General features: G+C 37.1%; 2 protein-coding genes across 2 annotated transcripts; both read left to right on the top strand.

The window, feature by feature from the left end:
- The first annotated feature begins 2,600 nt into the window (after positions 1 to 2,600).
- On the top strand, positions 2,601 to 13,906 carry LOC105041560 (uncharacterized). The gene is made up of 5 exons (XM_029263399.2): positions 2,601 to 2,771; positions 2,842 to 2,997; positions 5,683 to 6,338; positions 8,255 to 8,627; positions 13,099 to 13,906. Exons 1-5 carry the CDS (start codon positions 2,601 to 2,603, stop codon positions 13,753 to 13,755), a joined length of 2,013 nt encoding a protein of 670 aa, XP_029119232.2. The 3' UTR covers positions 13,756 to 13,906.
- Positions 13,907 to 17,003: 3,097 nt separating this feature from the next.
- LOC105041179 (exonuclease 1) lies at positions 17,004 to 24,982 on the top strand. Its single transcript, XM_010918037.3, has 12 exons — positions 17,004 to 17,160; positions 17,309 to 17,345; positions 17,443 to 17,617; positions 18,300 to 18,378; positions 19,455 to 19,499; positions 19,576 to 19,725; positions 19,812 to 19,926; positions 21,714 to 21,814; positions 23,561 to 23,658; positions 23,739 to 23,831; positions 24,098 to 24,318; positions 24,479 to 24,982. The coding sequence occupies exons 1-12, from the start codon at positions 17,083 to 17,085 to the stop codon at positions 24,865 to 24,867; spliced, it is 1,581 nt and encodes a 526-aa protein (XP_010916339.1). The 5' UTR covers positions 17,004 to 17,082; the 3' UTR covers positions 24,868 to 24,982.
- The last annotated feature ends 2,508 nt before the right edge of the window (positions 24,983 to 27,490 follow it).

Below are 27,490 nucleotides of genomic sequence, written 5' to 3'. Positions count from 1 at the left end.
TTCAGGGTCTCTATTTCATTCCTGAGTTGAATGCACTGTTCGATATTGTAAACGTGATCATGATGAAATCGATAGTACTTCTTCCTGTCACGACTCCTCGATGGTGCTTTCATCGACGGGGGATGTCGTAGGTACTCTTCTCCTTTGATCTCCATTAAGATTTGCTCATGGAGAACAGAAAGAGGAGTATAGGAGTCATACCTATCATAATTGTTCGGGCTTAGACTCTGTCATCGAGGTGAAGCTCGTTTATTAGTAATTGACCGACTTAATTCGATCGGGGCTTCACTTTTCTTCTGCTTCTTTTTCTGATCTTTTTCTTCTGTCTTGCATCTGTCAGAAGCACCTTTGCCCATGTGAATATACTTGTACGTGCGTTCCAGGAGTTCAGCATAGGTCTGGAGGAGAATTTTATCCAGAGAATAAGTGAATCTAGATCCCCTCGGACCCTTTTTCATGGCCGATATGGTCATATCCTCATTGAGGTCCCTGACCTCAAGTGTAGCTGCATTGAAATGAGTCATGAAATTTCTCAATATCTCTGTCTCGCCTTACTTGATTGAGAAGAGACTGTCTAATGTCCGTGGCATTTTTCGACTAGTATTGAAATAGGCCATGAAAGAATTTTTGAGCTACTCGAAAGAGTTTATACTCTTCGACTGCAGCCCAGAATACCAGGCTCGAGCAACCTTCCAAATAGTTGTCGGGAAGTCGATGCATAGGAGGGCGTCGGTTGCCTCCTGGATCATCATGAGAGTCTTGTAGCTCTCCAGGTGGTCAATTGGATTGGTGGAGCCATCATATGGCTCCATCTGCGGTATCTTGAATCGAGATTGAATCAGCTCATCCAGGATGTGCTGAGAGAAAAGTTAGACAGTGTGGAAGTCGTAGTCGTTGGAAGATTTCCGACCTTCCATCTAAAGTCGGGCAAGTTGACGGTCGATCTCCTTGAACTTGTGTTTGTAGTCATCGAGCCATTATTGCTAAGATAATCCGGGGGTAGAGTCCCCCGAAGAATTTAAGGATGGAGAAGGAGAAGGTTCATACGATTTTTTTCTCTTCTTGATACTATGTACATGGCAAAGAAAAGAGATTGCCACAAAAAATGGATGGTGTGGTGAAAATACCGAGAACGCAGTTACTCGACTCGATGAGAATGTCGAGACGGCCATCGTTCTGGAGATGATGAGGGTGAATGTCGTAAAGGACGGCGGCTGTGCCTAGACAGCATTGAATAAGCCACCGGCTCCTCCATTGACGGTCGCTGCTGTTGTTGTATTTGTTGTTGTTGGAGGCTGTAAACTGCCTCCGTTAACACCTTTATTTACTGCATCAAGGCAGTAATTTGTGCGTCCGTAGTGGCTACAGAACGCGAAAAGCTGGGCTCTGCCAATGGGGGAGGAGGAGAAATATCTTTCTGGTGGGAAGATTGCCTTACGGATCCTGTTGAATGCTGAGCTCTGGTTTTAGCCATAATTGCTCGTATTCTCTCCTTACCTGGTGCATCAATCTGTTGCGGTCAATCTCCTATTGCGTCTGTTGTCGGTGAAGAGCACCTGCAAAATAAAATCCATACTAACCGAAGTTGTGTCCGATGGGGACCCTCCAATGCTTAAATTAGCGGAGAATGGTGAACAACAGATCAGAATTCAAAAAGACAAAATTTCAGCCCTCAAGAGACCTTACCAAATGCTATTCATTATCTTCTTTTATAGACAAGTAGTTGGTAACCGGTTGTAACGGTTAGACATATGGATCCCGCACATTCTGGCATTATGTGATCATGGGATGGGTGGTTACACCCACCACTGATCATGTTCTGACCATTATACACTTTTTGCGTTGGTAGTTTCTGCTAAGCCGACTATATATCGGTGAACAAAATATGTCGATCGTATGTCGGTAGTCGTAGAAGTCCGAATGAGCATCGATCGATAACTCTGATATATCGATGGTCATCGATCTGAGATTATATGAGTTGTTATGGCTAAATTTATTGATGGCTGAAGTTAACCAATCAGTCGGCCAACCGACTGATAATCGACAGGTTGAGCTTATCAGACTGATCGAGGGTCAGAATTAAAAAATCGGCTGAATTACCCCAACACTAGTCATATTCTGCATCAAGGAACTGTTTCCTGCCACAGGTGATATTGGGGATATCACATATTTGCATTATAGGGAATTCCTCCCGTGCATTGCTTTCTTTTTTTTCCAGTGGAAGGGGGTATGCATCACAATTGCCATAAGAGTCTCTTTTTTTGATTTGCTCCAGCTTAAACTCTTTTTTTATGGTAAATTATGGAATCTTTTTCAAATTTTGATAGATAGTTTTAATCACAAAATTAATTTTTTATTTCTAATTCTCTTGAAATGACCCAACATTAATTCCCTTAGTCCCACAACTCTTGAGAAGACTCACAACATTAATCATTCTTTGGCTCTTAAAATAAAGATTTTTGGAAATATACAAACTTGACACTTTGATTATTCTTTAACTCTAGAAAATATCATAGATTTTAATATTTGTATACGATTAGGTTTAGCTATTTCTAATAGAAAACACAAAAACAATAGTGAGGTGCAGGGATCAGCCGAAAATGGAAGCAAAAAGAGCGAAACTAGGAGAAACAGAGGACGGGAAGACGAGAGGAGGGGAGACGAGCGAGAAGAGCGACTCCGCGAAGCCTTGGGCCAAGTGGGACATCAGCCCAGGATGGGCGGGTGAGATGAGGGCCTCCGCGAAGCCTTGGGCCGAGTGGGGCATCAGCGTAGGAGGGACGCGTGAGATGTGGAGCATCAGCGTAGGAGGGACGAGTGAGATGTGGGGCGTCCGCGAAGCCTTGGGCCAAGTGGGGCATCAGCGATAGAGAACCATACGTCAGGCAAGAATCGTGTGCTGGAGGGAACAACACCAAAAGCATTAACGTCAGCATCGACCCGGACGGCCTCGGTTGCTCCGTCTGCTTCACACCCTTGAGCCCCCCTCTGTTCCAGGTATTATTTTTTCTTTTTAAAAAAAAAAAAAACTAATTTACTTGTCGAAGATCTTGTTGATCTATAGATGGATTTTCGCACAGCATATCTTTAATTAACTTGTTCTGTCGATCGCCGAAGGCAGGGGTCACTTGTTTGTCATATGCTATCGTTACTTTTTTTGTTTATGAAATCCTCGTTGATGTGCCTTAGGAGTTTATTTGCTTGCTTATTCACAGAGAACGAGCAATAAATAATGCACAGTAGAATTGGTGACCGTGATGCACAGTATAAAGGATTCAATCGGTGGTCACGTCTTCAGGAATGAACAAAGTGATGCGTTTGACGGGGCAGGATCTGGGGTTGGGCTTCCTGAAAATTTGAGAGAGGCTGTAGGAGAACTCAAAGTCGGGAAGAAAGCACGTTAAGTCCTGAATGCGTTACACACTCATCTCTTTGTATTCATTTGCTCAATCTTAAATTATACAATCTTCCTAGCTGTCTAAAACATACCTTGACAAGCCCATAGTCCACGACATCTGTGCCACTATGCTATGGTTCTAGCGCTAGGTTCTAAAGACTTTTTGACTTCTTGCTTGGCCATTGCATCCAAGGTCAAAACTGAATCCAACCCGTGCACAATCGTGTTGGCCTTGAGTAACCCAAACATGATGCAATGATAAACGGCATAACCCATCTATTTCTTTTGGGAAGTCTCGGATGGGCAGGAGTATTACTTGTTGATCTAGACTTGTCATCCATTCCGGAAATTGGACTATACAAAATATGCTGCAATGTATGATCTGAACCAGAAAGTACTGATACTACAAATCAAATGTCATATCTGTATCATATCTGTGTTAGATATCGATACTCATCGGGTACTTCTTGGATACATGTCCAACACCTATAGTATGAATCTGATTTTTTTCAAACTTTTTCTAAAAAAAATACTATGGATACTTTCTGGATACACTTTACATACTTCTCCAATGCCTCCAAAAATGAAGAAGAGGTCAATTTTGTAGTCTGTATTATTAATTTTAAAATATGAAATATGGATTATGATCTTGGTCGTAGCATATCCTATTTTTCCAATATTTTCCATATCAGCATATCTGTATTGTGTCGTATTCGCATTCATGCTTCACAAGGTTTAAATTAGCAATATAATATGGTTTGTATGCTTTCGGCCAGTGATATGGTATGGTTTGGTGAAATACACGCGAAAGACCGATTTCAGAAAGTGAACTTTGCATTAGAACTAAAGTCCTGTTTATTAAATTGGACATTTTTTTGGTACATTACTAAATTGGACTGTGCAAAATTTATTACATAAAGCATAGTTTGATTTTGAAGAGCAACTTCTGCATTAAAACTGAAGTCCATATGCAAATTTGGATTTTGCTAAGTTTGTTACAACGTAGATCTGCATCAGCAACACAATAAATGGTTTGATGAGATATTTTCAAAAGTCCTGTACAGAAACTGGACTTTGTGGTAAAGGCTTAAAGCTAAACTCCTATTTGTGAAACCAAAATTTGAGGCCTTTTGCGAAATTTACTTCCTGATAGGCTAGTAACACAGGTTGCCTTTTTACCTTTGCTTGCCTACATATTGCTAAGGTGTCAAAAAAATAGTCCATTATGCTAAAAAAAAAAATTATGATGCTAGTTTGCTTAATAAAATTTTGGAAGCTCTGTTTTTTTTTTTTCCTAAAAGCCTTGGGGACTTACAGGTCTCTATATCCTATTATATTGAGTATAGTAATAGAAGTGTATCAATTCACCACACTCAAGATTTACCATACTAGTCAGTACTTGCACGTATCAACCGTATTGTACCAATATATGGTAGGTGGGTGTACTAATACTTGGTATGCCAAATTGGCCTCTATATGGGTATATTGACATTGCAATGGAATGGTATTGGTATGGAATCTAGTACCAAGATGATGAACTTTGCCTACATGCATATCGTGCTATTTCAACCGGTAAAAATAGACAACGGATGGCAAATGATTGCACCAAATCTTTTCATTGGTTCTAAACTCTCTAAGTATAGAGGATGCTTGTTAAAGCGCTGAGGGTGTGCATCGACAGCAACAGTTGGAGCAATGGTGGGACTTACAAAGATCAATAGGATTCGCCTCTATTTTGTTTTACCCTGTATTGGGGAGTGGAGCCATTCTCTCTCATGTATGAAAGGTGTGCATTTAAGTTCTCTTTTGATCGATGGAATAAATGTTGTCCTCCAAGCCAGAAATTCTCGCTGAGATTGTGCACGGACCTTCAAACACAAATCTTGTAAAGTGTTTCAACTCATTTGTGAACATTTCACCAGCCTAATGGCTCTGCAGGTTATTCTTAACCAGGCAGGCGACTCAAGATTTCTTTTCATTGATTGCTGTTTTGTTATTGAGGTGAGGTTTTATGGATCGATGATGTTGTCTGATGGTGTAGATGACTGCTTTCTTGCAATAATTGTTGTTTATCTTGATGCCTGTATATGCATGAATCAATATATAAATAACCAATAACTCGAACATCTATTTGCCTCTTCTTTTTTTTTTTTTAATGAATCATTTGATTTCTTTTTGAGCTTTTTAGCAAGTAATCCATTTTTTCCCCGGAAATTTGTATCTTGGTCATTGAATGGAATTCAAATTCATTCTTGTTAAAAGTTTACATGGATTTTGTGTGATAGTGCCACAATGGGCACGTGGCATGCTCCTCATGCTGTGTGAAGCTTTCAAACAAGTGCCATGTCTGCTCCTTACCCACTGGCCATAGCCAATGCCGGCCTCTAGAGATCGTCATTGAAGCCATAAAGATCCCCTGCCCCCATTGCACATTTGGCTGCCGAGAGACCATCTCCTACAACCAGAAAGACACCCACGAGGAGTCCTGTCCATTTGCCCCCGGCTCCTGTCCCGTCTTGAGCTGCACCTTTCGAGGCTCCACTGCACTACTTTCGGGCCACATCCGGAATGAGCATCGCTCCACCACCCCCCAGATCTCTTTCTCTTATGACCGATCCTTCATGGTCGCTCTGCAGCGAAAAGAGCCATGTTATGTTCTCCATGGGGAGGATGACCGCATCTTTCTCCTACTCAATGAATGCAATTTTTTTGCCTTATGGAATTTACTTTCAATCGCTTGTATAAGACCAGGTTCACTGGAGTCGGACTTGGGGTTCAACATCATGGTGGAGGGAAAGGGAAGCGAGCTCCATCTCAAATCTTCACCCGAGAACATTAGGGAGTTCAAGGTGGCTTCTGATGCAGAGAGTTTCCTCTTTGTTCCCCGTGCAATTAATGACTCAGCTGGGATGATCTCTATTGATGTTCTCATTAGGAAGACGTAGAATGATGCTGATCTCTTGCCGTTTACCTTTGTTTTTTTGTCATAATGCTGGTTAGACAGGTCGTCACTTTATCTATGTGGATGTTGGTAATCATGCTGCATCTGGGTTGAGTGCATAATTTGCGATTCACTTAAACGTGCTTCAAGTCGTGTACGTTCTTCATAGTTTTGTGCTGTTTGGCACCCTTGGCCATTAAGTGGGACTTGGAATCCGTCTTATGCTCCCATTGATGCTTTTTATATTCCTCATATGACATGGCTCAATGTCACCATCTGGTGTGCCCACTTGGTGTGGTTTTGCTTTGAGGTTCTTTGTTCTCTTTCGGTGCATCGCTGGTGTTGCTAATGTTGTTACGGTTTGCTGTTCAGTTCTTGACTCTGTTCGTTTCATCAACTCTTTGAGATAAACATGGTTAGGTTTCCTGACTTAAAGCATCGGTACCATCCTACTTGCTTTGTGACACTAGTTGATCAGTTGGTATCAAATGACCATGTCATCCAAATTTTATCAATATTAATCAACCTCAGGTTCCCATTTGGCAAAAACAAACTGCAATTTGTTGAACTTGCGCAGCATGATTTTTGTTCCATGAATAATATCTTAGAAACACTAACTGCATTTTGGGTGGTGGGGGAGGTTTTTACTTTTTTTTTTTTTCTGGTACAGGTGGAGGAGGTTTTGAAAAGCACTGTTTTCTTAGTTGGATTGGGAAAAAAAAGCCGGTGACAAAGCCTAGCCATGTATTAAGTAGAAGTGAAAATGGTATAAATAATCTCCATCTGAATTTGATTTTATATTCGAATCAATCCGGATAAAAATTTAAAGATTTGAATAATATCCATACCCATATTTATCAAAGAAAAATGAATATGGATATGAATAGATAACCATCCGATCTATATTTCAATATCTGAATTTATCTATAACTTTATATAGTTATATGTAGTACTTATTAATTTTAAAAAAATATATACAATCATATAAATATATTATTAATTTGATTTTATTTATTAAGTAATATCTTTGATTCGGTGATCATAAAATTTAATTATCCAACTTATATCCATAATTATATTCATACTTTTAGTATCCAAATTGTATCTATATCTATTTAAAATAAATATAAATATAAATTTTTGTATCTAAATAATATTCATATTCATATTTATATTCATCGAATAAAATAAATATGAATATGGATGTGCTGGTATTCGATCTTTATCCGATCTGATTACACCCCAATATCAAGATATTATAATTTCTGATATAAATATTATATTTTAACAAAAAAAATAGAATAAATCATGCAATTATTAAACAAAGAGAGGAGAATTAACAAAATAGTTATAAAAATACCAAAAATAAAAGTATTATGTTATTTTTTCCCCCCTAGGAGTGATGAATCATAACATTTTTCAGGTATGTTTGGATATTTCTGCAAGATTGGTTTGAAAATTTTCAGGGAAACATATCAGCTTGCCCATCTAATTTGCATTTGGAAGAACTTTTTCAAATCTATTTCGGGTCATAGTCTTTGGAGGAAAAAAAAAATCTGAATTTTTTCTTCCCACAAAACCTAAATTAAATAATATTTAATTTATATAAAAATATGCTTAAATGAACGGTTCAAATTTTAAGAAGTTTTAAGCGGAACTTGGTAGGAAGATCTGAACAGGCTCATGGTTTTTCTTACTTCGTTTCCTACCGGCTACCGAGAGGCGAGAGCCGGCGGTGCCATCGTGATTGGAATCTTGAGATAATCAATATGCGTCGCGGCTTACAGTCTTGGAGACGCGGGAATGAGTCCTCCGTGCGACACGGGACAGCAAACCCGTCGGATTTCGTGCAGGTACAGCTCCACCGAGCTGTCAAACCGAAGTCGAAGGGTCTGTTTTTGATTAAGAAGTTGAAGGGTTTTAACTCTCCAAACCAACAAAAACTTGTGTGGAGACCAGCCAAAGATGGAAGTAGAGAGAGCCAAAGTAGAAAAAATGGGTCATGCTAAAAATAAGAGCGTGGAAGAGACGGGGGAATTGTATGAAGCACATATAAAAGAGGAGGAGGAGAACGCTCACACGAATCCCATTCTTGGCACCGACCGGGAACCGGAGCTAGAATCGATTGGAGATATAGAGTTGGAGGAGAGCGAGGAGGAGGGAGGGCGGGCTTCTCACTCTCCTTGTTTTGGGCCAGGGAACAACACCAAGAGCATTAACGTCAGCATAGACCCGGACGTCCTCGATTGCTCCTCCTGCGGCACACCCTTGCGCGCCCCTCTATTCGAGGTATTATTTTTGTTTTTTTTTAAAAAAAAAACTAATTTACTTGCTGTAGATCTTGTTAATCTATAAATAGATTTAAAGATTCCTCATTCGCGCAGCATATCTTTATTTACGTTTATATATGGTTACATTAGCTGGTTCTGTCGCGCACCTAAGAAAAGGGTCTCTTGTTTCTTTTCTTATATGCTGCTGTTACTTTTGTTGTTACCCTTTGGTTTATCAACTCCTCATTGATGTGCCCGTGTGCCTTAGAAGGGTATTGGCTTGCTTATTGATTGATGCAGAGAGAAATGCACAGTAGAATTGGTGACAGAACTGCTAGGTATTTAATTAGAAGATTGCGCATGCACAACAGATACACACTTAACCTGTTAATTTCAATACACTAGATGCAATGGGGGATTGATGGTATAGGGATTTGGGCATTTTTCTCCAAACTGGCAGCATCCAAAGTCTTATCTCGCGAACTAATACGAACAAGGAGTTAATAAAGGGCAACCTGCATTGCCAACCTGGCATGAAAATGAGTTAACAAAGTTTCCCTCGGGCCAAGCAGACTTTAGGTTTAGGGCTTGTTTGGTTCGCGGAAAAAAGTTTTCTTCTCAGAAAGTAACTTTTCAGAAAGCTACTTCCTGTCAAGTTATTTTTTGGAAATAGGATCTTGGCATGTTTGGTTAATAATAAAAAAATAACTTATTGTAGAGTAGCTTATGTTTGGTTGAACATCTATTTTTTTGAAAAGATTATGTAAAATAATTATTACACTTTTAGTAGATATAAGACTATATCTTTTTACTCCTGAATATTATATAAATATTAATATTATATTTATATTAATATTAATATAATATTAATATATTATAATATAACATTAGACCATAATAATTTATTGTGCTAATATAATACTAATATATATTAATATAATATTAATATTTTAATATAATAAATTTATTACTATAGATATAAATATTAATATATTAATATAAATATTATATTAATATTAATAAAAAAATATTATATTAGTGTAAATATTAATATTGATATTATATTCATATAAACATTAGGATAATATTAATATAGTATTATATCACTATTCAATATTTCATCATAACCATCCCATGATATTTTGTAAAATCTTAACCGTAGATTTTAAAAAAATATTTTGGGAAAGAAAAAAGTACTACCACTTCTCATCCCATGGAAAGTGCCAAAATCCACATTCTCTATGGATTTTCACTTCTCATGAAATGTGGAAAGTGACTTTCTATGGAAAGAGTATTTTTCACTCTCTTTCCTCTTAAAACTTCAACCAAACGAGAAGCTTCTTCTCCACTTCCCAAGAACTATCTCTTCCCCCTTCCACTTCCCATCAATCAAATGAGTCCTTAATGCAAAGTCCGGTTTCCAAAATCGGACTCTCGAGCATATCTCAGCAAATCATATTGTATCGCTGATATAGAGTGTGCAAACCATATTGTTTTGCTGATCTAGACCATACACTGCAATGAAATTTGGCAAAGCCCAATGTTGCAGACCGGACTTTAACTTTAATACAAAGTTCATTTTTTAAAATTGGACTTTCAAGTGTATCTCCCCAAACCATATAGTGTCGCTGATGTAATAGATTTGACAAAGTCAGATTTCATAAATCAGACTGTAGCTTTAATGCAAAGCCCGCTTTCTAAAATTGGAAGTTTTTGTGTCTCTCCACACCACCACACCCCCCCCCCCCCAACATGAAGTATGGTGTTGTCAAGCTAGACCTTGAAGTCTGTTCTTGGAAAACAATCTTTCTATAAGTGCATATTGTATTGTCTCTCAACATGGGCATAGTGATAAATGCCTGACCAACTTGGTGGTTACTATAATTTTTTTTCCCCTCTCATGTTGAGTTTTTCAATTTTTTCTATATCTAAGTCTTTTCCAACCCCCTGCACGATTAGGGGTTCAATTGTGGGTCACATATCTTCAAAACGAGCAAAATAATTGGGTTGTCAAGGTAGGATTGAGGGTTAGGCTTCTTAAAAAGTTAGAGAGATGAGGTAGGGGAAATCAAAGTCTGGAAGAAAACTTGTTAAGTCATTAAGTCCTGAATGCATTACCCACTCAACTCTTTGTTGCAGTGCTTTTTTAATTCTTTTGCTCAATCTTAAATTGTATAATCTTCCTAGCTGTCTAAGACATACCTTGACTACCCATAGTCCATGACATTTGTACTGCTATGTTATGGGGCTGGTGCTTGGCTCTAAAGACTTTTTGAATCCTTGTTCGACCATTTTATCCAAGGCCAAACCGAATGCGACCCATGCACAATCATGTTGGTCTTGAGTAACCCAAACATAATGCATTAATATATAAAAGGGGATAACGAACCTATTTCTTTTGGGAAGATTCAGATGGGCTGGTGTATTACTTGTTGATCTACACTCTTCCTCTAATTTGCGAAATTGGAATTTACTGAATATGTTACAATTGATGATTTGGATCAGAAAGCACAGATATTGCAAATCACATGTCGTATCAGTATCGTATATGTATCCGATATCAGTTCTTGTTGGATGCTTCTTGGATACGTGTATAATAGTTATGGTAAGTATCCTATTTTTTAAAATTAAAAAAAGACTGCAGATATGTCCTGGATATACTTTGAATACTTCTCCAATACTTCAAAAAATAAGGAGGAGGGTCAACTATGTAGTCTATGTTATTAATTTTAAAATATGAAGTATGGATTATGGTCTCTATGGAATAACGATTAAATGATAAGCTTGCAAAAGCTAATACTACTGCATAAAGTATGAATTGTATTGTTTTGGTATACATATACATGAATGCATTTTTTTTATGCATATATATTTTTGTGCATGTATGCATTTATTACTTTTTGAAGTAGCGGAGAAGTATCATACGTATGTACGTATGTACATATATGTATATGTAGATATATATGTGTATATATGTGTGTGTACATGTACATGTGCATGTCCATGTACATATATGTACATAAGAATTTCTTTGCATATCTTAGTTGTAGCATATCCTATTTTTAAAAAAAATGCCATATTAGCGTATCAATATTGTGTTGTATATGTATTCATGCTTCATAGTGTTTAACTTAACGACACTATGGTTTGTATGCTTTGGATTAGTGATTATGGTACAGTTAAGTAAGATGCATGCGAAATTCAGATTTCAGAAAGTGGACTTTGCTTTAAAGCTAAAGTCTGGTTTACAAAATTGGATTTTGCAAAATTTGTTACATCAGCCCTAGTACACAATTTGGAGTGATATGCTTGAGAGCCCAATTTTTGGAGAGCAAACTTTGCATTAAAACTAATGTCCAGTTTGCAAAATTAGACTTTGCTAAATTCACTACAATGTATGTTCTGGATCAGCATTATAACATGGTTTATATGATCTAGATCAGCAATGCCATATGGTTTGCTGAGATACACTTGAATGTCTGATCTCAGAAAGTGTGTTAAAGCTAACTCCAATGTGCGAAATTAAACTTTTAGATCTTTTGCCAAATTTACTTCCCGCCAGGCTGGTAACGCAGGTTGCCCTTTTTAGCTTTGCACACCTACCAGGTACCGAGGTGTCAGAAAACTAGTCTATTATGCTAAAGAAAATTTTATCATGCTAGTTTGCTCGATAAAATTTTATTTAGCAAGCTAGCACGAAAAAATTTTGTCATATGATTGCACTAGACATTTTCACTGACTCAAGTTCTGAACTCTCGAATTATAGAGGATGCCTGTTAGAGCCTTTAGGATATGTGTCAATAGCAACAACTGGAGCAATGGTGGGACTTAGAAAGATTAACAGGCTTTGCTTCTATTCTGTTTTACCCTTTACTGGGGAGTAGAGCCGTTCTCTATCATCTATGAACGGCGTGCATGTAGGTTCTCATTTGATTGATGGAATTAATGTTGTCTTCCAAGCCAGAAATTCTTGTACACAGACCTTTAAACTCGAATCTTGTAAAGTGTTTCAACTCATTAGTGAACACTTCACTGGTATAATGACTCTGCAAGTTGTTCTTAACCAGGCAGGCTACTCAAGATTTCTTTTCAGTGCGTGGTTCGTGAGTTTTGTTATTGAGATAATGTTTTATGGGTCAGTAATGTTATCTGATGCTGCAGATGGCAGTTTTGTTGCAATAGTTGTTGTCAACCTCGATGTACTTGTATATGCTTGAATCACTGTATAAATAACTAATAACTCAAACATCTGTGCCCAATTTTTTTAAATAATCATTTGACTCCTTTTTCGGCTTTTTGGCAAATAATCCCTTTTTTTTTTTTAATGGAAGTTTGTATGTTCGTCCAGCCTGATTGAATCATTTTAGGACTGTGTCTGACTACAGCAAGAGACTACTACCAACTGGTTTGTGGGAGTGAGTGTTTCTTGGTCGTTGAATGGAATTCAAATTTATTTTTGTTAAAGTTAAACATATATTTTTGTGTGATAGTGTGACAATGGACATGTGGCATGCTTCCTATGCTGTGCAATTCTGGAGAACAAGTGCCACGTCTGTTCCCTCCCCATTGGCAGCAGACGATGCCCGGCACTAGAGACAATCATTGAAGCCATGAAGATCCCATGCCCCAATTCTAGATTTGGCTGCCGAAAGACCATCCCCTACACCCAGAAGTGCACCCACGAGGAGTCCTGCCTATTTGCCCCCTTCTCCTGCCCCATCTCCAGCTGCACCTTTCAAGGCCTCACTGCATGCCTCTCGAGACACATCCAGAATGAACATCACTCCACCCCTCAGATCTCTTTCTCGTATAACCGCTTCTTCGAGGTCGCTCTACAGCAAAAAGAGCCATTTTTGGTTCTCCGTGGGAAGGATGGCCGCATCTTTCTCCTACTCAATGCTGGCAGTGAGCCTTATGGGAGTGCTCTTTCAATCGCTTGTATGAGGCCAGGGTCAACGGAGTGGGGCTTGGAATATAAGATCAGGGTGAAGAGAAAGCGAAGGGAGCTCCATCTCAAAGCTTCACCCAAGAACATTAGGGAGTTGAAGGTAGGTTCTCCTGCAGGAAGTTTCCTCGTTGTTCCCCATGAATTTAGCGACTCATCTGGGGTGATCTCTATTGATGTTCTTATTAGGCATATAGGATGATGCTGATATCTTTCTGTTTACCTTATCTTTTTGTCATAATGCTGGTTAGACAGCTCGTCACTTGATATATGTGGGTGTTGGTAGTTTTGCTGCAGTATTGCCTAGCTAATGGAAATTGCAGGCTTAATTATCTGGCTCATTGCTTGAGTCCTTGTGGGGTTGAGTGCATGATTTGCAATTCCCTTGAACATGTTTCAAGCCTTGCATGTATTTTATATTTTTGTGCTGTTTTGCACCCTTGGCCATGAAATGGGACTTGGAGGCCTGTCTTATGCTCCCTGGTGTACCCACTTGGGGTGGTTCTCTGCTTTGAGGTTCTTTGTTGTCTTTCAGTGCACTGCTGGTGTTACCAATCAACTAGTGTCATGAATCGGGCGGGATGCTACCTATGCTTTAAATTAGAAAACTAAACCATGTTTGTTTCAAAGAGCTGATGAAATGAACAGAGTCAACTTGTGCAGCATGATTTTTGTTCCATGAATATTTTGAATTTGTAACTACATATATATATATATATATATATCTTAGAAACACGGTGAGCAAATTTAACTGAATACAAGAAGACGGTGGTGGAGGTTTTTGAAAGCACTGTTTTCTTAATTGGATTGTACTTTGGTTCCCCAGGGAAACAAAAACTGCCGAGGAAGCCCTTCTCTTTTCTGTTTTCTTTCTTGGTTTGAGTGGCTTCAGAGTTTATGGTTTTGCTGTTTTGAATAAAATCGTTGGATTGTGCTCAGGCTCTGTCCACTTATTATCTTAAAAAGACAGCGAAAAATGCTGGCCGTGTAATGTTAGTACGAATGAATTTGGAAACATAAAATCCTGGCTGGACGCACAATGCGGTAGAGCCTCTCTCAAGGGATCATGAACCCGACGGGAATCTTAACGTGCATCACGTATAGCACTGACTTCGCAATGGACCTAAAGATGAGTCATGATAGCAAGTGTGATGATTTCAAGAACTCATGGATCTCCAAGTCTGTCTTGTATCACAGGAGACTACAAGAACCCGGAAAAAATTTGCTTCTTTGTTGGAGAGAAACACTACGTGGTAGATGTATGTAACCTGCATGTGGTTTGTATCATGATTGATGTAACGATGGTATTATACAGTAACAGATTCTAAAAATATACTTCGAAAATTTTTAGATACATGTAACCTGCACATGATCCTGGACTGGATGTTCGGACAAGTGTTGTAACTTTCGTGCCAAAGAAGGATTCACTTTCCTTTGTGCAAATCACCACTGATCATCCACTGGCTGCTTTGAGAGCTGTGCATATGGACGCGTAATATTGTTTGGCATGCTTCGAGATCCAATCCCAATTATTTGGATCATACTTGAATCTCACCTAACCTTAGGGCTAGAATTAGGCTCGGGCTTGTCTAATTTTGGATTGGACTTCAAACTAGGTCTAAAATAATTCAAGTTGAGTTTGGGCCTAATAATACAGCTCGTTTGTATTTCGGACTAGATTGGGATATATTTTTGGCCTATTCCACGCCCAAGTCGAGCCCTAATCCAAGTCCGATCAACAGTCCGAAAATCTGATCCAAGCCTAATCCCTAGTCAAGTAGATTTAGCCGTTTAGGATGAGTTATGAGTTAATCCAATTTTTAGTCAGTTAGCAATTAACTAATTGTGATGATTAAATATTAGAATTTTATGACCTTTTAGATTATTGTTTACTTTTCTTATTTATATATTATCTTTTCATTTTTGTAAGTTTGCGCCAGTCTAATGTTTGGCCCAAATAAGTAATTTGGGCTGATCCAATTGACTTTGGGCTGGGGTCGAGCTTAGGCACGAGCTAGGCTCATATCTAAATTTTTTAAAGAATGAGAAAGTCTTTGTGCAACGCATGCGGTGCAATAAAGCATATCATTCAATTATTTTGAAGCATGTAGCATACTTAACGATAGAATAGATATTTAATACTATCAATTTTTTTTTATCAATTTTCAAATGATAAAAATATTATTTTCTCCATAAATAAAGAAGAAACAATATTATTACTTTTTAATACTTTGTATCATTTTTCGTGAATATATATGACGTCTTGAACTATATATATGACTTTCTGTGTATTTATGATATTCTGAATAGTATATATGACTTTCTGATATCTTATATGACTTTCTATGAATATATATAATATTCTAAACAATATATATAACTTCTTATGAATATACATAATATCCTAAACAATATATATGGCTTCTAATACTTTATATGGCTTTTTATGATATCTATGATATCTTGAATAATATATATGACTTTCTGTGAATATATATGATATCCTGAATAACATATATGACTTCCTGATATCTTAAATTACTTTCTGTCAATATATATGACTTCTTGTGAATATATATGACATTCTGAACAATATATATGACTTCCTGATACTTTATATAACTTTCTGTTAGTCATATAAGGCATCGGAAAGTCATATATATTATTCAGGATGTCATATATATTCACAGGAAGTCATATAAGATGTTAGAAAGTCATATATATCATTCAGAATGTCATATATATTTATAGAAAGTTGTATAAAACTCTAGATTATCATATATATTGTTCAGGATGCCATATATATTCATAGAAAGTCATATAAGACGTTAGAAAGCCATATATATTGTTCAGGATGTCATACATATTCATAAGAAGTCATATAAGACGTTAAGAAGCTATATATATTGTTCAGAATGTCATATATATTATTTAAGATGTCATAAAGATATATAAAATCATATATATCATTCAGGATGTTATATATATTCAAAAAAAATCATACAAGATATTAGAAAGTAATAATTACTATGCTTTCTTTGTTATATGGAGAGAAAGATATTTTCGTCACTGAAAATTGGAGAAAGAAAGAATCAGAACAGCATTAAATATCTGTCATATCTAAGTGCGCTATGTACCTCAATATTATTGGATAGTACACTCCTATTATACCGTATGTGGTGTACAAAGAATTATTCTTAAAAAATTTTGGACCTAAATCTGACCTGAAATCCGACAATATATTTTGGATTGGGCACAGATAGAGCTATGGCCCGGCCCAGGCTCGTCCATTTCCAGCCTATCTGACTCAGTTGCTTACATGATAACAGGGAGGAAAAAAAAAAAAAAAGCGGGGAATGGGCTTCCATCGTCCAAAATTTCGAAAAGATCGCGCGCGAGGGGCCTTGCATCCCGCCACTTTTTTATATTCCATTTCTGACCTCCCTTCTCCTCTTTTGCAGCGGTCGTCGCCGTCCTCCCCTCATCCCCCACCAAAAGAAAAGAAAACAAAAATCAAACGATCCGAGATATGGGCATCCAAAATCTCCTCAGATTCTTGAAGCCCTTCATCGAGCCCGTCCACATCAAAAAGTATTCCGGCAAACGTGTAAATTTCTTCTTCTTCTTTATTTTCATAAACATCCTCCTTTTTTCATTCGTTCTTCCCTTCACACATCGTTTGTTTCGCCTCAGATTTTTTGTATTTTCCTTCTCATTATCGTTTTGTATGTCATTTTTTGGTTTGCTTGTTTTAGGTCGGGATTGATGCTTATTCGTGGCTTCACAAAGGAGGTAAGCTTTTTATTTTTTATTTTTTTAAAAACATTTTCAGAAAAAGGAATTTAGATGATGGTCAGAACTTTGATCAATTAGCATATGTTTTGGGTAGCTTATTCATGCAGCATGGAGCTCTGCCTCAATGCACAGACCGATGCTGCAAAGCGCTATTTAAAGTATTTCATGCACCATATCAATTTGCTTCGGCATTATAATGTCACACCGGTAGTTGTATTCGATGGTGGCAGCATCCCCTGCAAGTCTGTGACGGAGCATGAGCGCCACAGGTAAGTCACTCACTTTCTAATTTCCTTTCCATAATCCCTAATCCCACTATATTTGTTTCTTGGCTAGCAATATGATTCATCACTCATTATTTGTTTCTAATTTCATTCTTAATTCAGGATTCGTCGTGTAGTAGATTTATTGCTCATTGCCTTTCCTTGTTTCAGATTGAGTCTAATGGTTAAATTTCTACACTTGTTGAATGATTTGTATTTTTTAAAGCTTTCCGTTTAACTTGCTTGTATATTGCTGATGGAGTTTTTTCATGTTTAAACAACCGGGAGATGTTCTGTGAAGAGAACAGGAAGAGAATATCAGGGAAAAGATTTACAAAAGTGAAGGATTAGCTGAAGCTGTTAGAAATCCATAATTGTGGTCATCAATTTTCAATTTTTCATGAATGGAAATGAATAGTGAATTGGTTTGATTTGTACCAACTAGTTTCTTTAAATTTAGCTCTGATTTGAACAGCTTATCCCGGTAAAGGATATGTGGTGATTGTGGCCAAAATTTTGGCAGTGTTATTATTGAAACTTACAGATTCTTAGTAATTTGTCAGCTGCTCTTCTCTTCTTCATGGTTCTATATGAAGTAAAGAAAATCTTTTTTTCTCACTGGGTTTGCACTCAAATGCTATCAACATGCACTAGAATAATTCTTTGTTTGGCTTTTTTACTAATTCAGACGAAGGGAAAGCAACCTTATGCTGGCAAAGGAGAAGCTCAAGGAAGGGAATGCCAGTGCTGCCATTGAATTCTTCCAAGTAATGTAACCCTCCCTCCCCAAATGCATACGTGCAGAAAAAAAGCCTTGTTGTTCAATTTTGAAATTCAAATTTAAGCTGAAAGCAGGAAAAGGTCTCCGTTTCTTCATCAAAGCAGAAAACATGAAACGCCAATATTCCTAAAAAAGTACTGCATGAATTCTAAGTTGTATATTTAGGAAGGATAAAGCACTGTAATATCCATTGCACTTTGAAGGAAATCCATTCTGAGCAAGTACCTCAGGGTAGAAGACGCATCTGAAATTTCAGCATGCAATGCATGTCTGGTGAGTTGATTTTCTTCCATATGTTCATGGTACTGATGTAAGTTCTAAAGCTCGAACAATGTTAAAAGAAAATTAGATAAACAAGATAAGTAATCTACAACTCTATAGTCCAAGGATAGTTAAGATAACAATTTATAGGTAATCTAAAGATGAAACTTTTTGACGGTAATAAGATAGAATGGATACAACGGAAGATTTATTGGGTTGAGGGGTTCACCATAAAAATGTAGTCTAATATGCATCAGATTCAACAGTTAAATACGTGTTTCTGCACTTGTTGGAATGTTTCTGAAATACAGGGATACCATTCATTCTAAATTTCCAAACTTTACCAGTTATGTTAATAAAAATTTTTAATTATATTTTTTTTAAAAAAAATAAACTACTACATAGAAAACTTGAAATATAAAGCAGTCTGCAAGAACATTTTTTTTTGGAAAATACATAAAGATTAGTTGGATTATATAGCTACTTTGCAAATGCCATGTACTTAATGTAAGTTAGATCAGCATGATTCGATATTTGGATTTTTTTTTCTTTTAAACAAATAGTCACAAGACGGGACTGGTTCAAAAGATAATATGGTAATGAAGGCCACAACCACAGTTGTAGACCCTTGTACATTTATCATTTTCACTAAATTCGACTGGTTTTAGTTTCCTTGTCCTGATTGCTGCTCGTTCTACCAGCAAGTGTGTGAATTTCAATATTTTGTTTAAATGATGTAGAATACTGTTATGCCTGTTGTTGATCTTTCCCTAATAACTGGAGTTGCTATTTCTTTTCTAGAAAGCAGTGCACATTACTCCATCCATGGCACATCAACTCATTCAGGTAAACCACCCAGCAAATATTTTGCTCACTAGTTTGTTACTTTTGAGATTCTAAAATCTTGGTATTTGCTTCTCAGATTTTGAGATCAGAAAGTGTTGAATTCATAGTTGCTCCATATGAGGCTGATGCACAGTTGGCATACTTGTCGGCATTTGATGATGATCAAGGGAGCATTGCAGCTGTAATAACGGAAGATAGTGACCTGATAGCGTATGGTTGCAAAGCTGTGAGATATTTTAATATGATATCTACTTCAATCTTACTTCTAGGGACATTCTTAAGCGCATCTAATATCAGTTTCTATTATTGTAGGTTATTTTTAAAATGGATCGGTACGGGAATGGTGAAGAATTTTTGAGGGACAGGGTTTTCAACACCGTCCATGGAGGACTTTCCTTTAGGAATTTTGATAAAGAGTTGTTCACAGGTAAATTTTACCTCTACAGCATTCAAGGATGCTATGACTAAATTGGACAATTTAACGTGAAGTGCTTCTTTCTAGTGATTTGATAATAATATCACTGTTAAAAGAATCGAAATCTATTAGTAAATTAGTCATGTTCATGAGTGAGCGAGCTTCACATTAACAGTTGTTTGTAGGTTATCTTGTCCATCTCTAACATGCTAGTTTGTGTAGTATGTGCAGCAAAATATGACTGTTTTTGTCTTGAATAACCATTTATAGCCTTTGGGACATTTTGTATAATATGAGTGATGTAAAGAGGAAAATGGGTGATTGCAATTGGATTTGTAAACTATGCATCAAACTACTCTCCTCAACATGGTACATAGGCCCCAACTCAAAAACCAACCAAATTTTGTGTTCTGTCAGTGATCTGTTTGTTTCATGTAATTAGTTACATGATGATGAACGGTGCACTAACCCTTTCATGCCATCTCATAACCCAACTAGTTGAAAATTGTTCGCGAAATAGCTCTCATATCATCGCATTATACTCATCTTTTGCCCTTGAATATCTATTATAGTTCCAAATAGTGGGAAAAATGAATGTCTCATTGATTTTGTCAACTGGTTCAAGCCACTAAACCAAGCAAAGTGTCAGATACTGTGAGAAGACCTTGAAATAGTGTATGGATATTTCATGGGCCATCCTGTTGACTCGTGGTGTTCATGCATCAATAATTAGGCCAAGAGAAACATAACAATATCTGATAATGTACTTTCCATGAAGAAGCTGGTTATTTGTAAATGATATAAAAGGTGATCAATCAATAAGAAGACCAAGCATGGTAGAAGATATGGCGGCCAAAGTAATGGCTATCATGATGTTCCTTGTTTGATCTAAATGCCCCATTGTCTATTGCTATGCAGAGATGTGAACATGGGGATCTGCATTCACTTGTTATAGAATGGTTATCAACGGGGATCTGATTCAGTACTCCACCTGATGTAACTTTTGGAGACTTAACTTCTTAATTGAACTCATATTGCTGACTTTATTTTTTGGTTAACAAGACTGACTCACTCTTCATGCGCAGCCCTCTGTTGCACTCTGTTGTTGGTTCTTCGAGAATCTTTGATGATTTAGAGTTGGTTGGCCGTTAAGAAGTTTGCTGTAAGTGCATGGAACAATGGGGGTCTCTTAGCCATAATAACACATGTGATAAATTCGGGTAAAAGGAAAAAGAGAAGCCAAGTACGTGGAAATTTGCAATACTCATTAAGCTATAGCTCAAGTTAGATATAATGTATGCATGTCACCGCAGAACTAACATAGGCATAGATTGCTGGTGATCTAACCTTAAGAACATGTTGGATCAAACTAGCAAGTTCCTTATTATGGTGTTTCTAGGTCATTTTTGGCTCTTCCATTTTATAGTGCCGGTATTTATTGAGCTGAAAGAGATTGATACATGATCAGGCTTCATGATTGGATCTGACTAACAAGAACTTGTTAATCAACGTGGTGCTTGATTCTACAGATACAGCTTCATAGTGACTCTATCAATTCTGCCTCCTTGTTTGTCTCCCTTTTCACATTATCCACTTAATTTAGTAGTATTTGCACTTCTTACTTTAAATATTTGACACAAAAAACAATGTGTTTCCCCTGCTTTCTGAACTATTCAATAGCCTTTTATGGCACTTGTTTATCAAACTAATTAAAGGTTGAAGTTGTAGATCTTCACTAGCTTTTCTTAAATATTTAATGCTTATTGTATCGGATGTGATCAAATTTGTACATTTGACAGGCATGTGTGTCCTAGCTGGATGTGATTTCCTTCCTTCTATTCCAGGCATTGGAACTAAGCGAGCCTATTCCTTGGTCTCCAAGTACAAGAATTTGGACCGTGTAAGCTTTTTGGCTCACTTACGGTTCTTGGATTTTTTATTTTATTTTATTTTTTTATGGGGTTCAAACTCATGCTTCTTAGATTGTAAGATGGAAACAAAGCTAATATTAACCTTGCTTCTGTTTACTATGCACATTTCAGCTGTCAATTTACATGCTGTGTCTAACAAAATGCAGGTCATTATTCTTTTAGGCATTACCATCATAGCAAAATATCATCGTGTAGTGCCTCATTAGTAAAATAGATTCTTAATACATTACTTTCTCTGCACAGAATTAATTTTGGGGTTACAACGATGGCGGATACTCTTCTAGAACTAAGGGCGGTAATGGAACGCCCACCATGAGAGGGGGTAAGCATCTCCGCCTCTCCTTTTTCACCTTCTTTCCCTTCCCAGTTTCCAGACCTCCATCCCCTCTGTTTTCAGCCTTGATCTTTCCCTCCCTGGTTCCCCAATGATGGATGCTGCCACAGTCCTTACCCATTGCCACTTTGTCTCGCAGCCCTCCGTCACATTCCGTGTAGTGACCGGATGCCAGACCACTCCCCTCTTTCCCTCCATGTTGCTGAGACCATTGGTTGCCTTGTTCTTCCCCCTCCACAGGCAAGGTTGCTGCCTGATTCCGTCGGTTTGAGTTCGATATTTATATAGAGCTAAGAAACTTGAGTCGTACCTTCTGGCTAGCCTTGTTAGAGCTTGGATTCTTACAAAAAGTTTTAGGATGCACTCGGTCCATAGTCCATATGGACAAGGAGACAATGCAGTGCGGGTCCATTTAGGATTGATCACTGGTTGATCATAGTATTTATGAATGGACTTGATTGGATTTGGATCCTGATCTAGTGAGGAACTATACAGGCATGTACTCAATCCCATATTGGGTATGTGTTGGGGAGAACTTGTATACTTATGCAAGACATAGAAACCAAATAACATTTTCATATAGAGTAAACATATTTATGCAAGGCTAATCATTTTGGATGAGGCCTTGCTTGTTATATATATATATATATATATATATATATATTCATGGAGAGTAAATATATTGGAAACCAGATACTTCTTGCAGGTTCTTCCCATAAGAATTACTCAAGGATACTTTTACAAAATAATTATTGATTTGTTGGATATCCTCCATTATTATGGTGAAGTTCCAATATTATATGGAATTAATGAATATGCCACCGATATACTTCTATAGTCATTTATGTGTCACCTTAGCCTGTTAATTGCAAAATATTGATGTTGCTATCAAACAGGATATTACAATGTCTTGTTTCTATATTGTCTAGCCTTTTTTTCAATTTTTTCTAATTTCTGTATTTCTCTATTATGTTTTGAAAACATTCGTATCATTTCTCTACAATTTTAAACCGACATCATTAAATTTCTGCACTGAAAACAACATATCACATCCTAAATATGTTATAATAACTGTTTTTTTCCTATTTTGTCTTACATTTTTCACTTTTTCTGTTAAATTCTAAATCAGAATTGGAATTACTGAACAAATTTGTTTTGATATTTTTCTCTAAACTTGGACTGAACTTTTTACACTGTTACCTTGTGTGCTGTATGAGTTAGTGAGGGGCTCCGACTATAATGGTCTATATCAGGTTGTTAAAATGTGCCACTGTTTAATGTGTTCTTGCAATATTGGACAATTGCTTCTCAAATTACAATAAAAAGAATGATGCCCATAATATTCTCAAGCCTTTCTTTCCTCTTGGTGATGTACCTGCAGGTTCTGTCGACTTTAAAGTTTGAAAGGCGATACCAAATGCCCGAAGATTATTCTGAATCTTTTTGGAAAACAGTTGCAGTTTTTCACCATGCTCGAATGTAAGATATGTCATTAAGAATATCGTATTTATATTCTGTAATTTTGAGGACCTTTGCATTGCATTCTTTGCCTCGTACAGTTATGACAGAGAAACTAAAGCACTTAAACCCATGAAGCCTTTGGAGCAGAAGCATCTACAATCTCTCAATGGAGATCTAGATCTTCTTGGACCGTATCCTATGCAAACCAACTATAACATGATTTCTTTATTGACTAGGCCTTTTTTTCTTTTAAAAAAATTTGTACATTGATATTTCATTCAGTTCTGATGCTGGTTGGAAAGCTGACCAGGCCTGGTCCCTATGGTCCACATGACCGGTGGCTTCAAGTTCAAGGCCCTTGACCATCCCCTCATGTATCACTTGTTGAATGTATTATCAGCTTCTGTCCCTTGATTTGTTGCTGAGGCCTTTTTCTTAACCATGCAAATCATCAAAGGGAGCTCCCACCATCAATAGCTGCTGCCATTGCTGAAGGTCACTTGAACCCTGTCACTATGGAAGCTTTTAATTACCTCTCCACAGCTGAAAGTTGCTCAGCTTCTGTCAACAGCCCAACTTTTGATGACATAGACCAAGATGAGACCCGAGTGGCATCCACGCAAGAGAGTTGCATCACCATCTTTTCAGCTAACCAAGCTAATGGAGAATATGTTACAGGTACAATCATAACATGCAAAACACGGAGATGCACTGGCAGACTCCTCCCGCTTGTCAGTTCCTCACAATCACTCTGGTCCACGTCCAAATAGGCTAGAGGACGATCACTTTTCTATTGTTTATGAATTAATATTGTTCAATTTTTATGATTTGTGGGCAGTTCCAGAGGATATTGCTGTGGACCCAAAAAAATATGCGAAAGAAGCTCTTGCACTTGGAAAATTGATTGCACCATTGGAAGGTCATCGAGTCGCGGAACATGAAGTAGATCGGAGAACGGTGCCTGATAACAATCCATTCAAGAAGAGGAAGCTAGAGAATGGGAAGTCAGAGGGAAGAGAGAGTCATATGCCTGAACCAGTTTCAGGGCTCACAGATGAAGGAACTGTTATGTTGTGTTCATTACACGATTCACAAGAAAGCGTGGAGTCTAAGCCTAAGAAGAGAATATTAGTTAGAAAAGAGAAGTTCCGGAAGTCTAATACGAATGATAGCAAGAGTCTAAATAGTGAGAAGAATGGTATACTTAAGTTCTTCCAGCGCTTGTAATTATTGTCTTTTGGCTAAATTATAAATTATTTTCTTCTCACCTTATTTCTTGTCATAATAGTGACATATGCGACTTATTTCTTGTTCTAATCATGGCTCAATGGAAAAATTAGAATTGTAAGGCACTAAAGAAGTCCTCTTCTCACTCTTCACTCTCAACTTTGAGTTGAGCCTGCTCAACCCAGGTTGGCTTCGAGCTTCCTATTAAACTAATTTTAAGCTCGTGATCTTGGTTCAGGTGTGGTCCAATTAAATATCAGTGAGGCTTGATTTGAGCTTAATTCAATGTCTAGCTTCTCAAAGCAATCCATAATCCTAAATTCTACCTTTCCAATCCAAGTATGTAGTTTAGGATTGTCGATTGTTTTGAGAAGCTTGACCTTAATCAAGTCTAGAATCAGGTCTTAAATTCTAATGCAGACGTAGATGGCTAGACCTGATCTTCGAACCCAAGCTCAATCCAGGTTATGGGCATATGACCCACTAGGGTTGAGTCACAAGGGTTGTTTATGGGTCATCTAATTGGGTAAATGCTACCATAGAACTTTATTTGGCAGCAAAGTTGACAGCAATCGTGATGAAATACCACATGTTTGGGTGTCAGGGCGTCATAAAAAGCATTTTCTTGTGTTTTCTTTTGATTTAAAAGCTTCAGAAGACATGTGCCTGAGTATATGTAAAATTGCATTGCGTGCTTAGCTTTAACTATTCTGTACATGGCTTTACTGAATTTTTGCTCATAGACTACCTCGGTAATGTCATGGCATGGGACTTGAACATTCCCACGAAGATGCCACAGTGAAAAATGCATCAACAAGAGTTTTTTTTTTAGCAAAAGTACGCAAATAATTCCTCAATTTTTTCAAAATATGCTTCGATGCACTTCAACTAAAAACATTATAATTGATGTCCTTTGACTCATAATACGTGGCCTACGAAATCTTTTCGTCAATTTTATTCATTAGTTTGCTGACGTGATTTTATTTTAATACTTAAAAATCATTCAAAAATAATATTTTAATATTTGTCAATATTTTTTTAACCAGTCGCTGGACTGACAGGACTGAAGGTAAAATGGTGCTCAGCCTGCTCTTTAACCCTATTTTTAACCCATGTTACTCTTTCATGCCCGGCAAACCACTCGATCACAGCCTCCCTGTGAGATTCTGGCGAAATCCAAGAAAAATCCGACGATCGGAGGAGGAGATCCTAAAGGTTAGTTTTTTTATTATTTGCTGTGCTTCTTTAGACCCTCTTTTTTCAGAGTGAACCTTAACTTCTCTCATAGCTTTGATTTTTTCTTACCCCAGCGATCTTTCGAAGGGTCTGCTCCCGTGAAGAATGGAATTGTTAGAAGATTTGGATTACGAGCCTGCAATAATTTGTGATTGCGGTTTGAAAGCTGTTAGGATCATGTCATGGAGTAAGAAGAATTCTGAGCGGAGATTCTATTGGTACATCAACCGCACGATTAGATGCTAAAATCTTGATCATTTTCAATTTTTTTAAATTTTTTATTAATTTAATTTTGTTCATGATTTAAATGTTCAGTTAGTTGGTGGTGGTTGCAATTTTTGGAGATGGCATGATCCTCCTATCAGAGATGATCGTATGAAGGATTTGATTCTGAAGCTCCATCAGATAAATATTGATCTCAGTTCAAGGTTACAGACGATGAGAAAGTCTTCACCTAGGATGACATAGGGAATTTCAATAATTCAGTCCCGTCAGAGTTGTATTGATAATGAGTTTGAATTTTATAAAGAGAGATTGCAGGCATGCAGAATGAAATTGGCAAGTTGCCAAATGCAGAAGAAGAAGTATCAGTGGTGTTTGTACTTGCTTGTAGTTATTATTCTGTTATGAATGATCCTGAGTGTAGAAGACAAAGCAGAGAGCAGTCTCTCTCTACCATAGTAAAATTGATGTTAGGGTGTAATACTGATTCTGTTCAGTTATATAGTACTATTTTGGATTGCAATAGTATTTCTGTCAATGTTATGAACATGTATTTCCAAACATTGCAACAATGCAAACTATTTTGGTTTATTGAGACATGTATTCTGATAATTGTTCATTGCAAATATTGAACCTATAACATACTGATAACATGATGAAACATTAATCTACACATTGAACCTGTAAGATTCTGAACAATAAACTGTTCTAAAAATGTATCATTCACAGTATCAAAGTATCATATTTGAAATAAAAAATCATGCACAACAAACTATGCTGAAACAAAATTTTCTATCAAAATAACTTGTTTGATATCTGAAACAACAAAAAATTTTCAGATCGAATACATTGGCATGAAATAAAATATCCTGTTTGAATACCAAAACAAACAGTAATCCTAGTAGGTCAGATTTTGAACAGTGCTAGAATTTTGAACAGTGCTTTTCAAAATAAAATAGCCTGTGTGTTTGAATACCAAAACAACAAAACATTCACACAACTTTAGTCTTTTTGTCCCTGCTTGAATTTTGAACAGTACTTTCGTGTGTTGATATCCCTATGGATACATATGAATCTGTCACTTTTTTTTTAGGTTTACTAATTAATCTTTGTCCAGGACTTCTTGGCTTCCAGGATTAATAAATAAGAGTGTCAGTGCTTTGTC

The sequence above is a fragment of the Elaeis guineensis genome, chromosome 3 (genome assembly GCF_000442705.2).
Source record: "Elaeis guineensis isolate ETL-2024a chromosome 3, EG11, whole genome shotgun sequence".
NCBI classification, from domain to species: domain Eukaryota; kingdom Viridiplantae; phylum Streptophyta; class Magnoliopsida; order Arecales; family Arecaceae; genus Elaeis; species Elaeis guineensis.
Note: the sequence above shows the minus strand (reverse complement) of the source record. Positions and strands in the feature narration are given on the sequence as shown.

What these genes read in the sequence shown, in the direction of transcription:
- LOC105041560 (XM_029263399.2), top strand. Translation starts at nt 2,601, where the DNA reads ATGGAAGCAAAAAGAGCGAAACTAGGAGAAACAGAGGACGGGAAGACG. An exon ending in GGGCCGAGTGGGGCATCAGC is followed by an intron (nt 2,772 to 2,841) that starts GTAGGAGGGACG and finishes GCGTCCGCGAAG; the next exon opens with CCTTGGGCCAAGTGGGGCAT. An exon ending in TGAGCCCCCCTCTGTTCCAG is followed by an intron (nt 2,998 to 5,682) that starts GTATTATTTTTT and finishes TTTGTGTGATAG; the next exon opens with TGCCACAATGGGCACGTGGC.
- LOC105041179 (XM_010918037.3), top strand. Translation starts at nt 17,083, where the DNA reads ATGGGCATCCAAAATCTCCTCAGATTCTTGAAGCCCTTCATCGAGCCC. An exon ending in TAGCGTATGGTTGCAAAGCT is followed by an intron (nt 19,726 to 19,811) that starts GTGAGATATTTT and finishes CTATTATTGTAG; the next exon opens with GTTATTTTTAAAATGGATCG. An exon ending in AGTACAAGAATTTGGACCGT is followed by an intron (nt 21,815 to 23,560) that starts GTAAGCTTTTTG and finishes ATGTACCTGCAG; the next exon opens with GTTCTGTCGACTTTAAAGTT.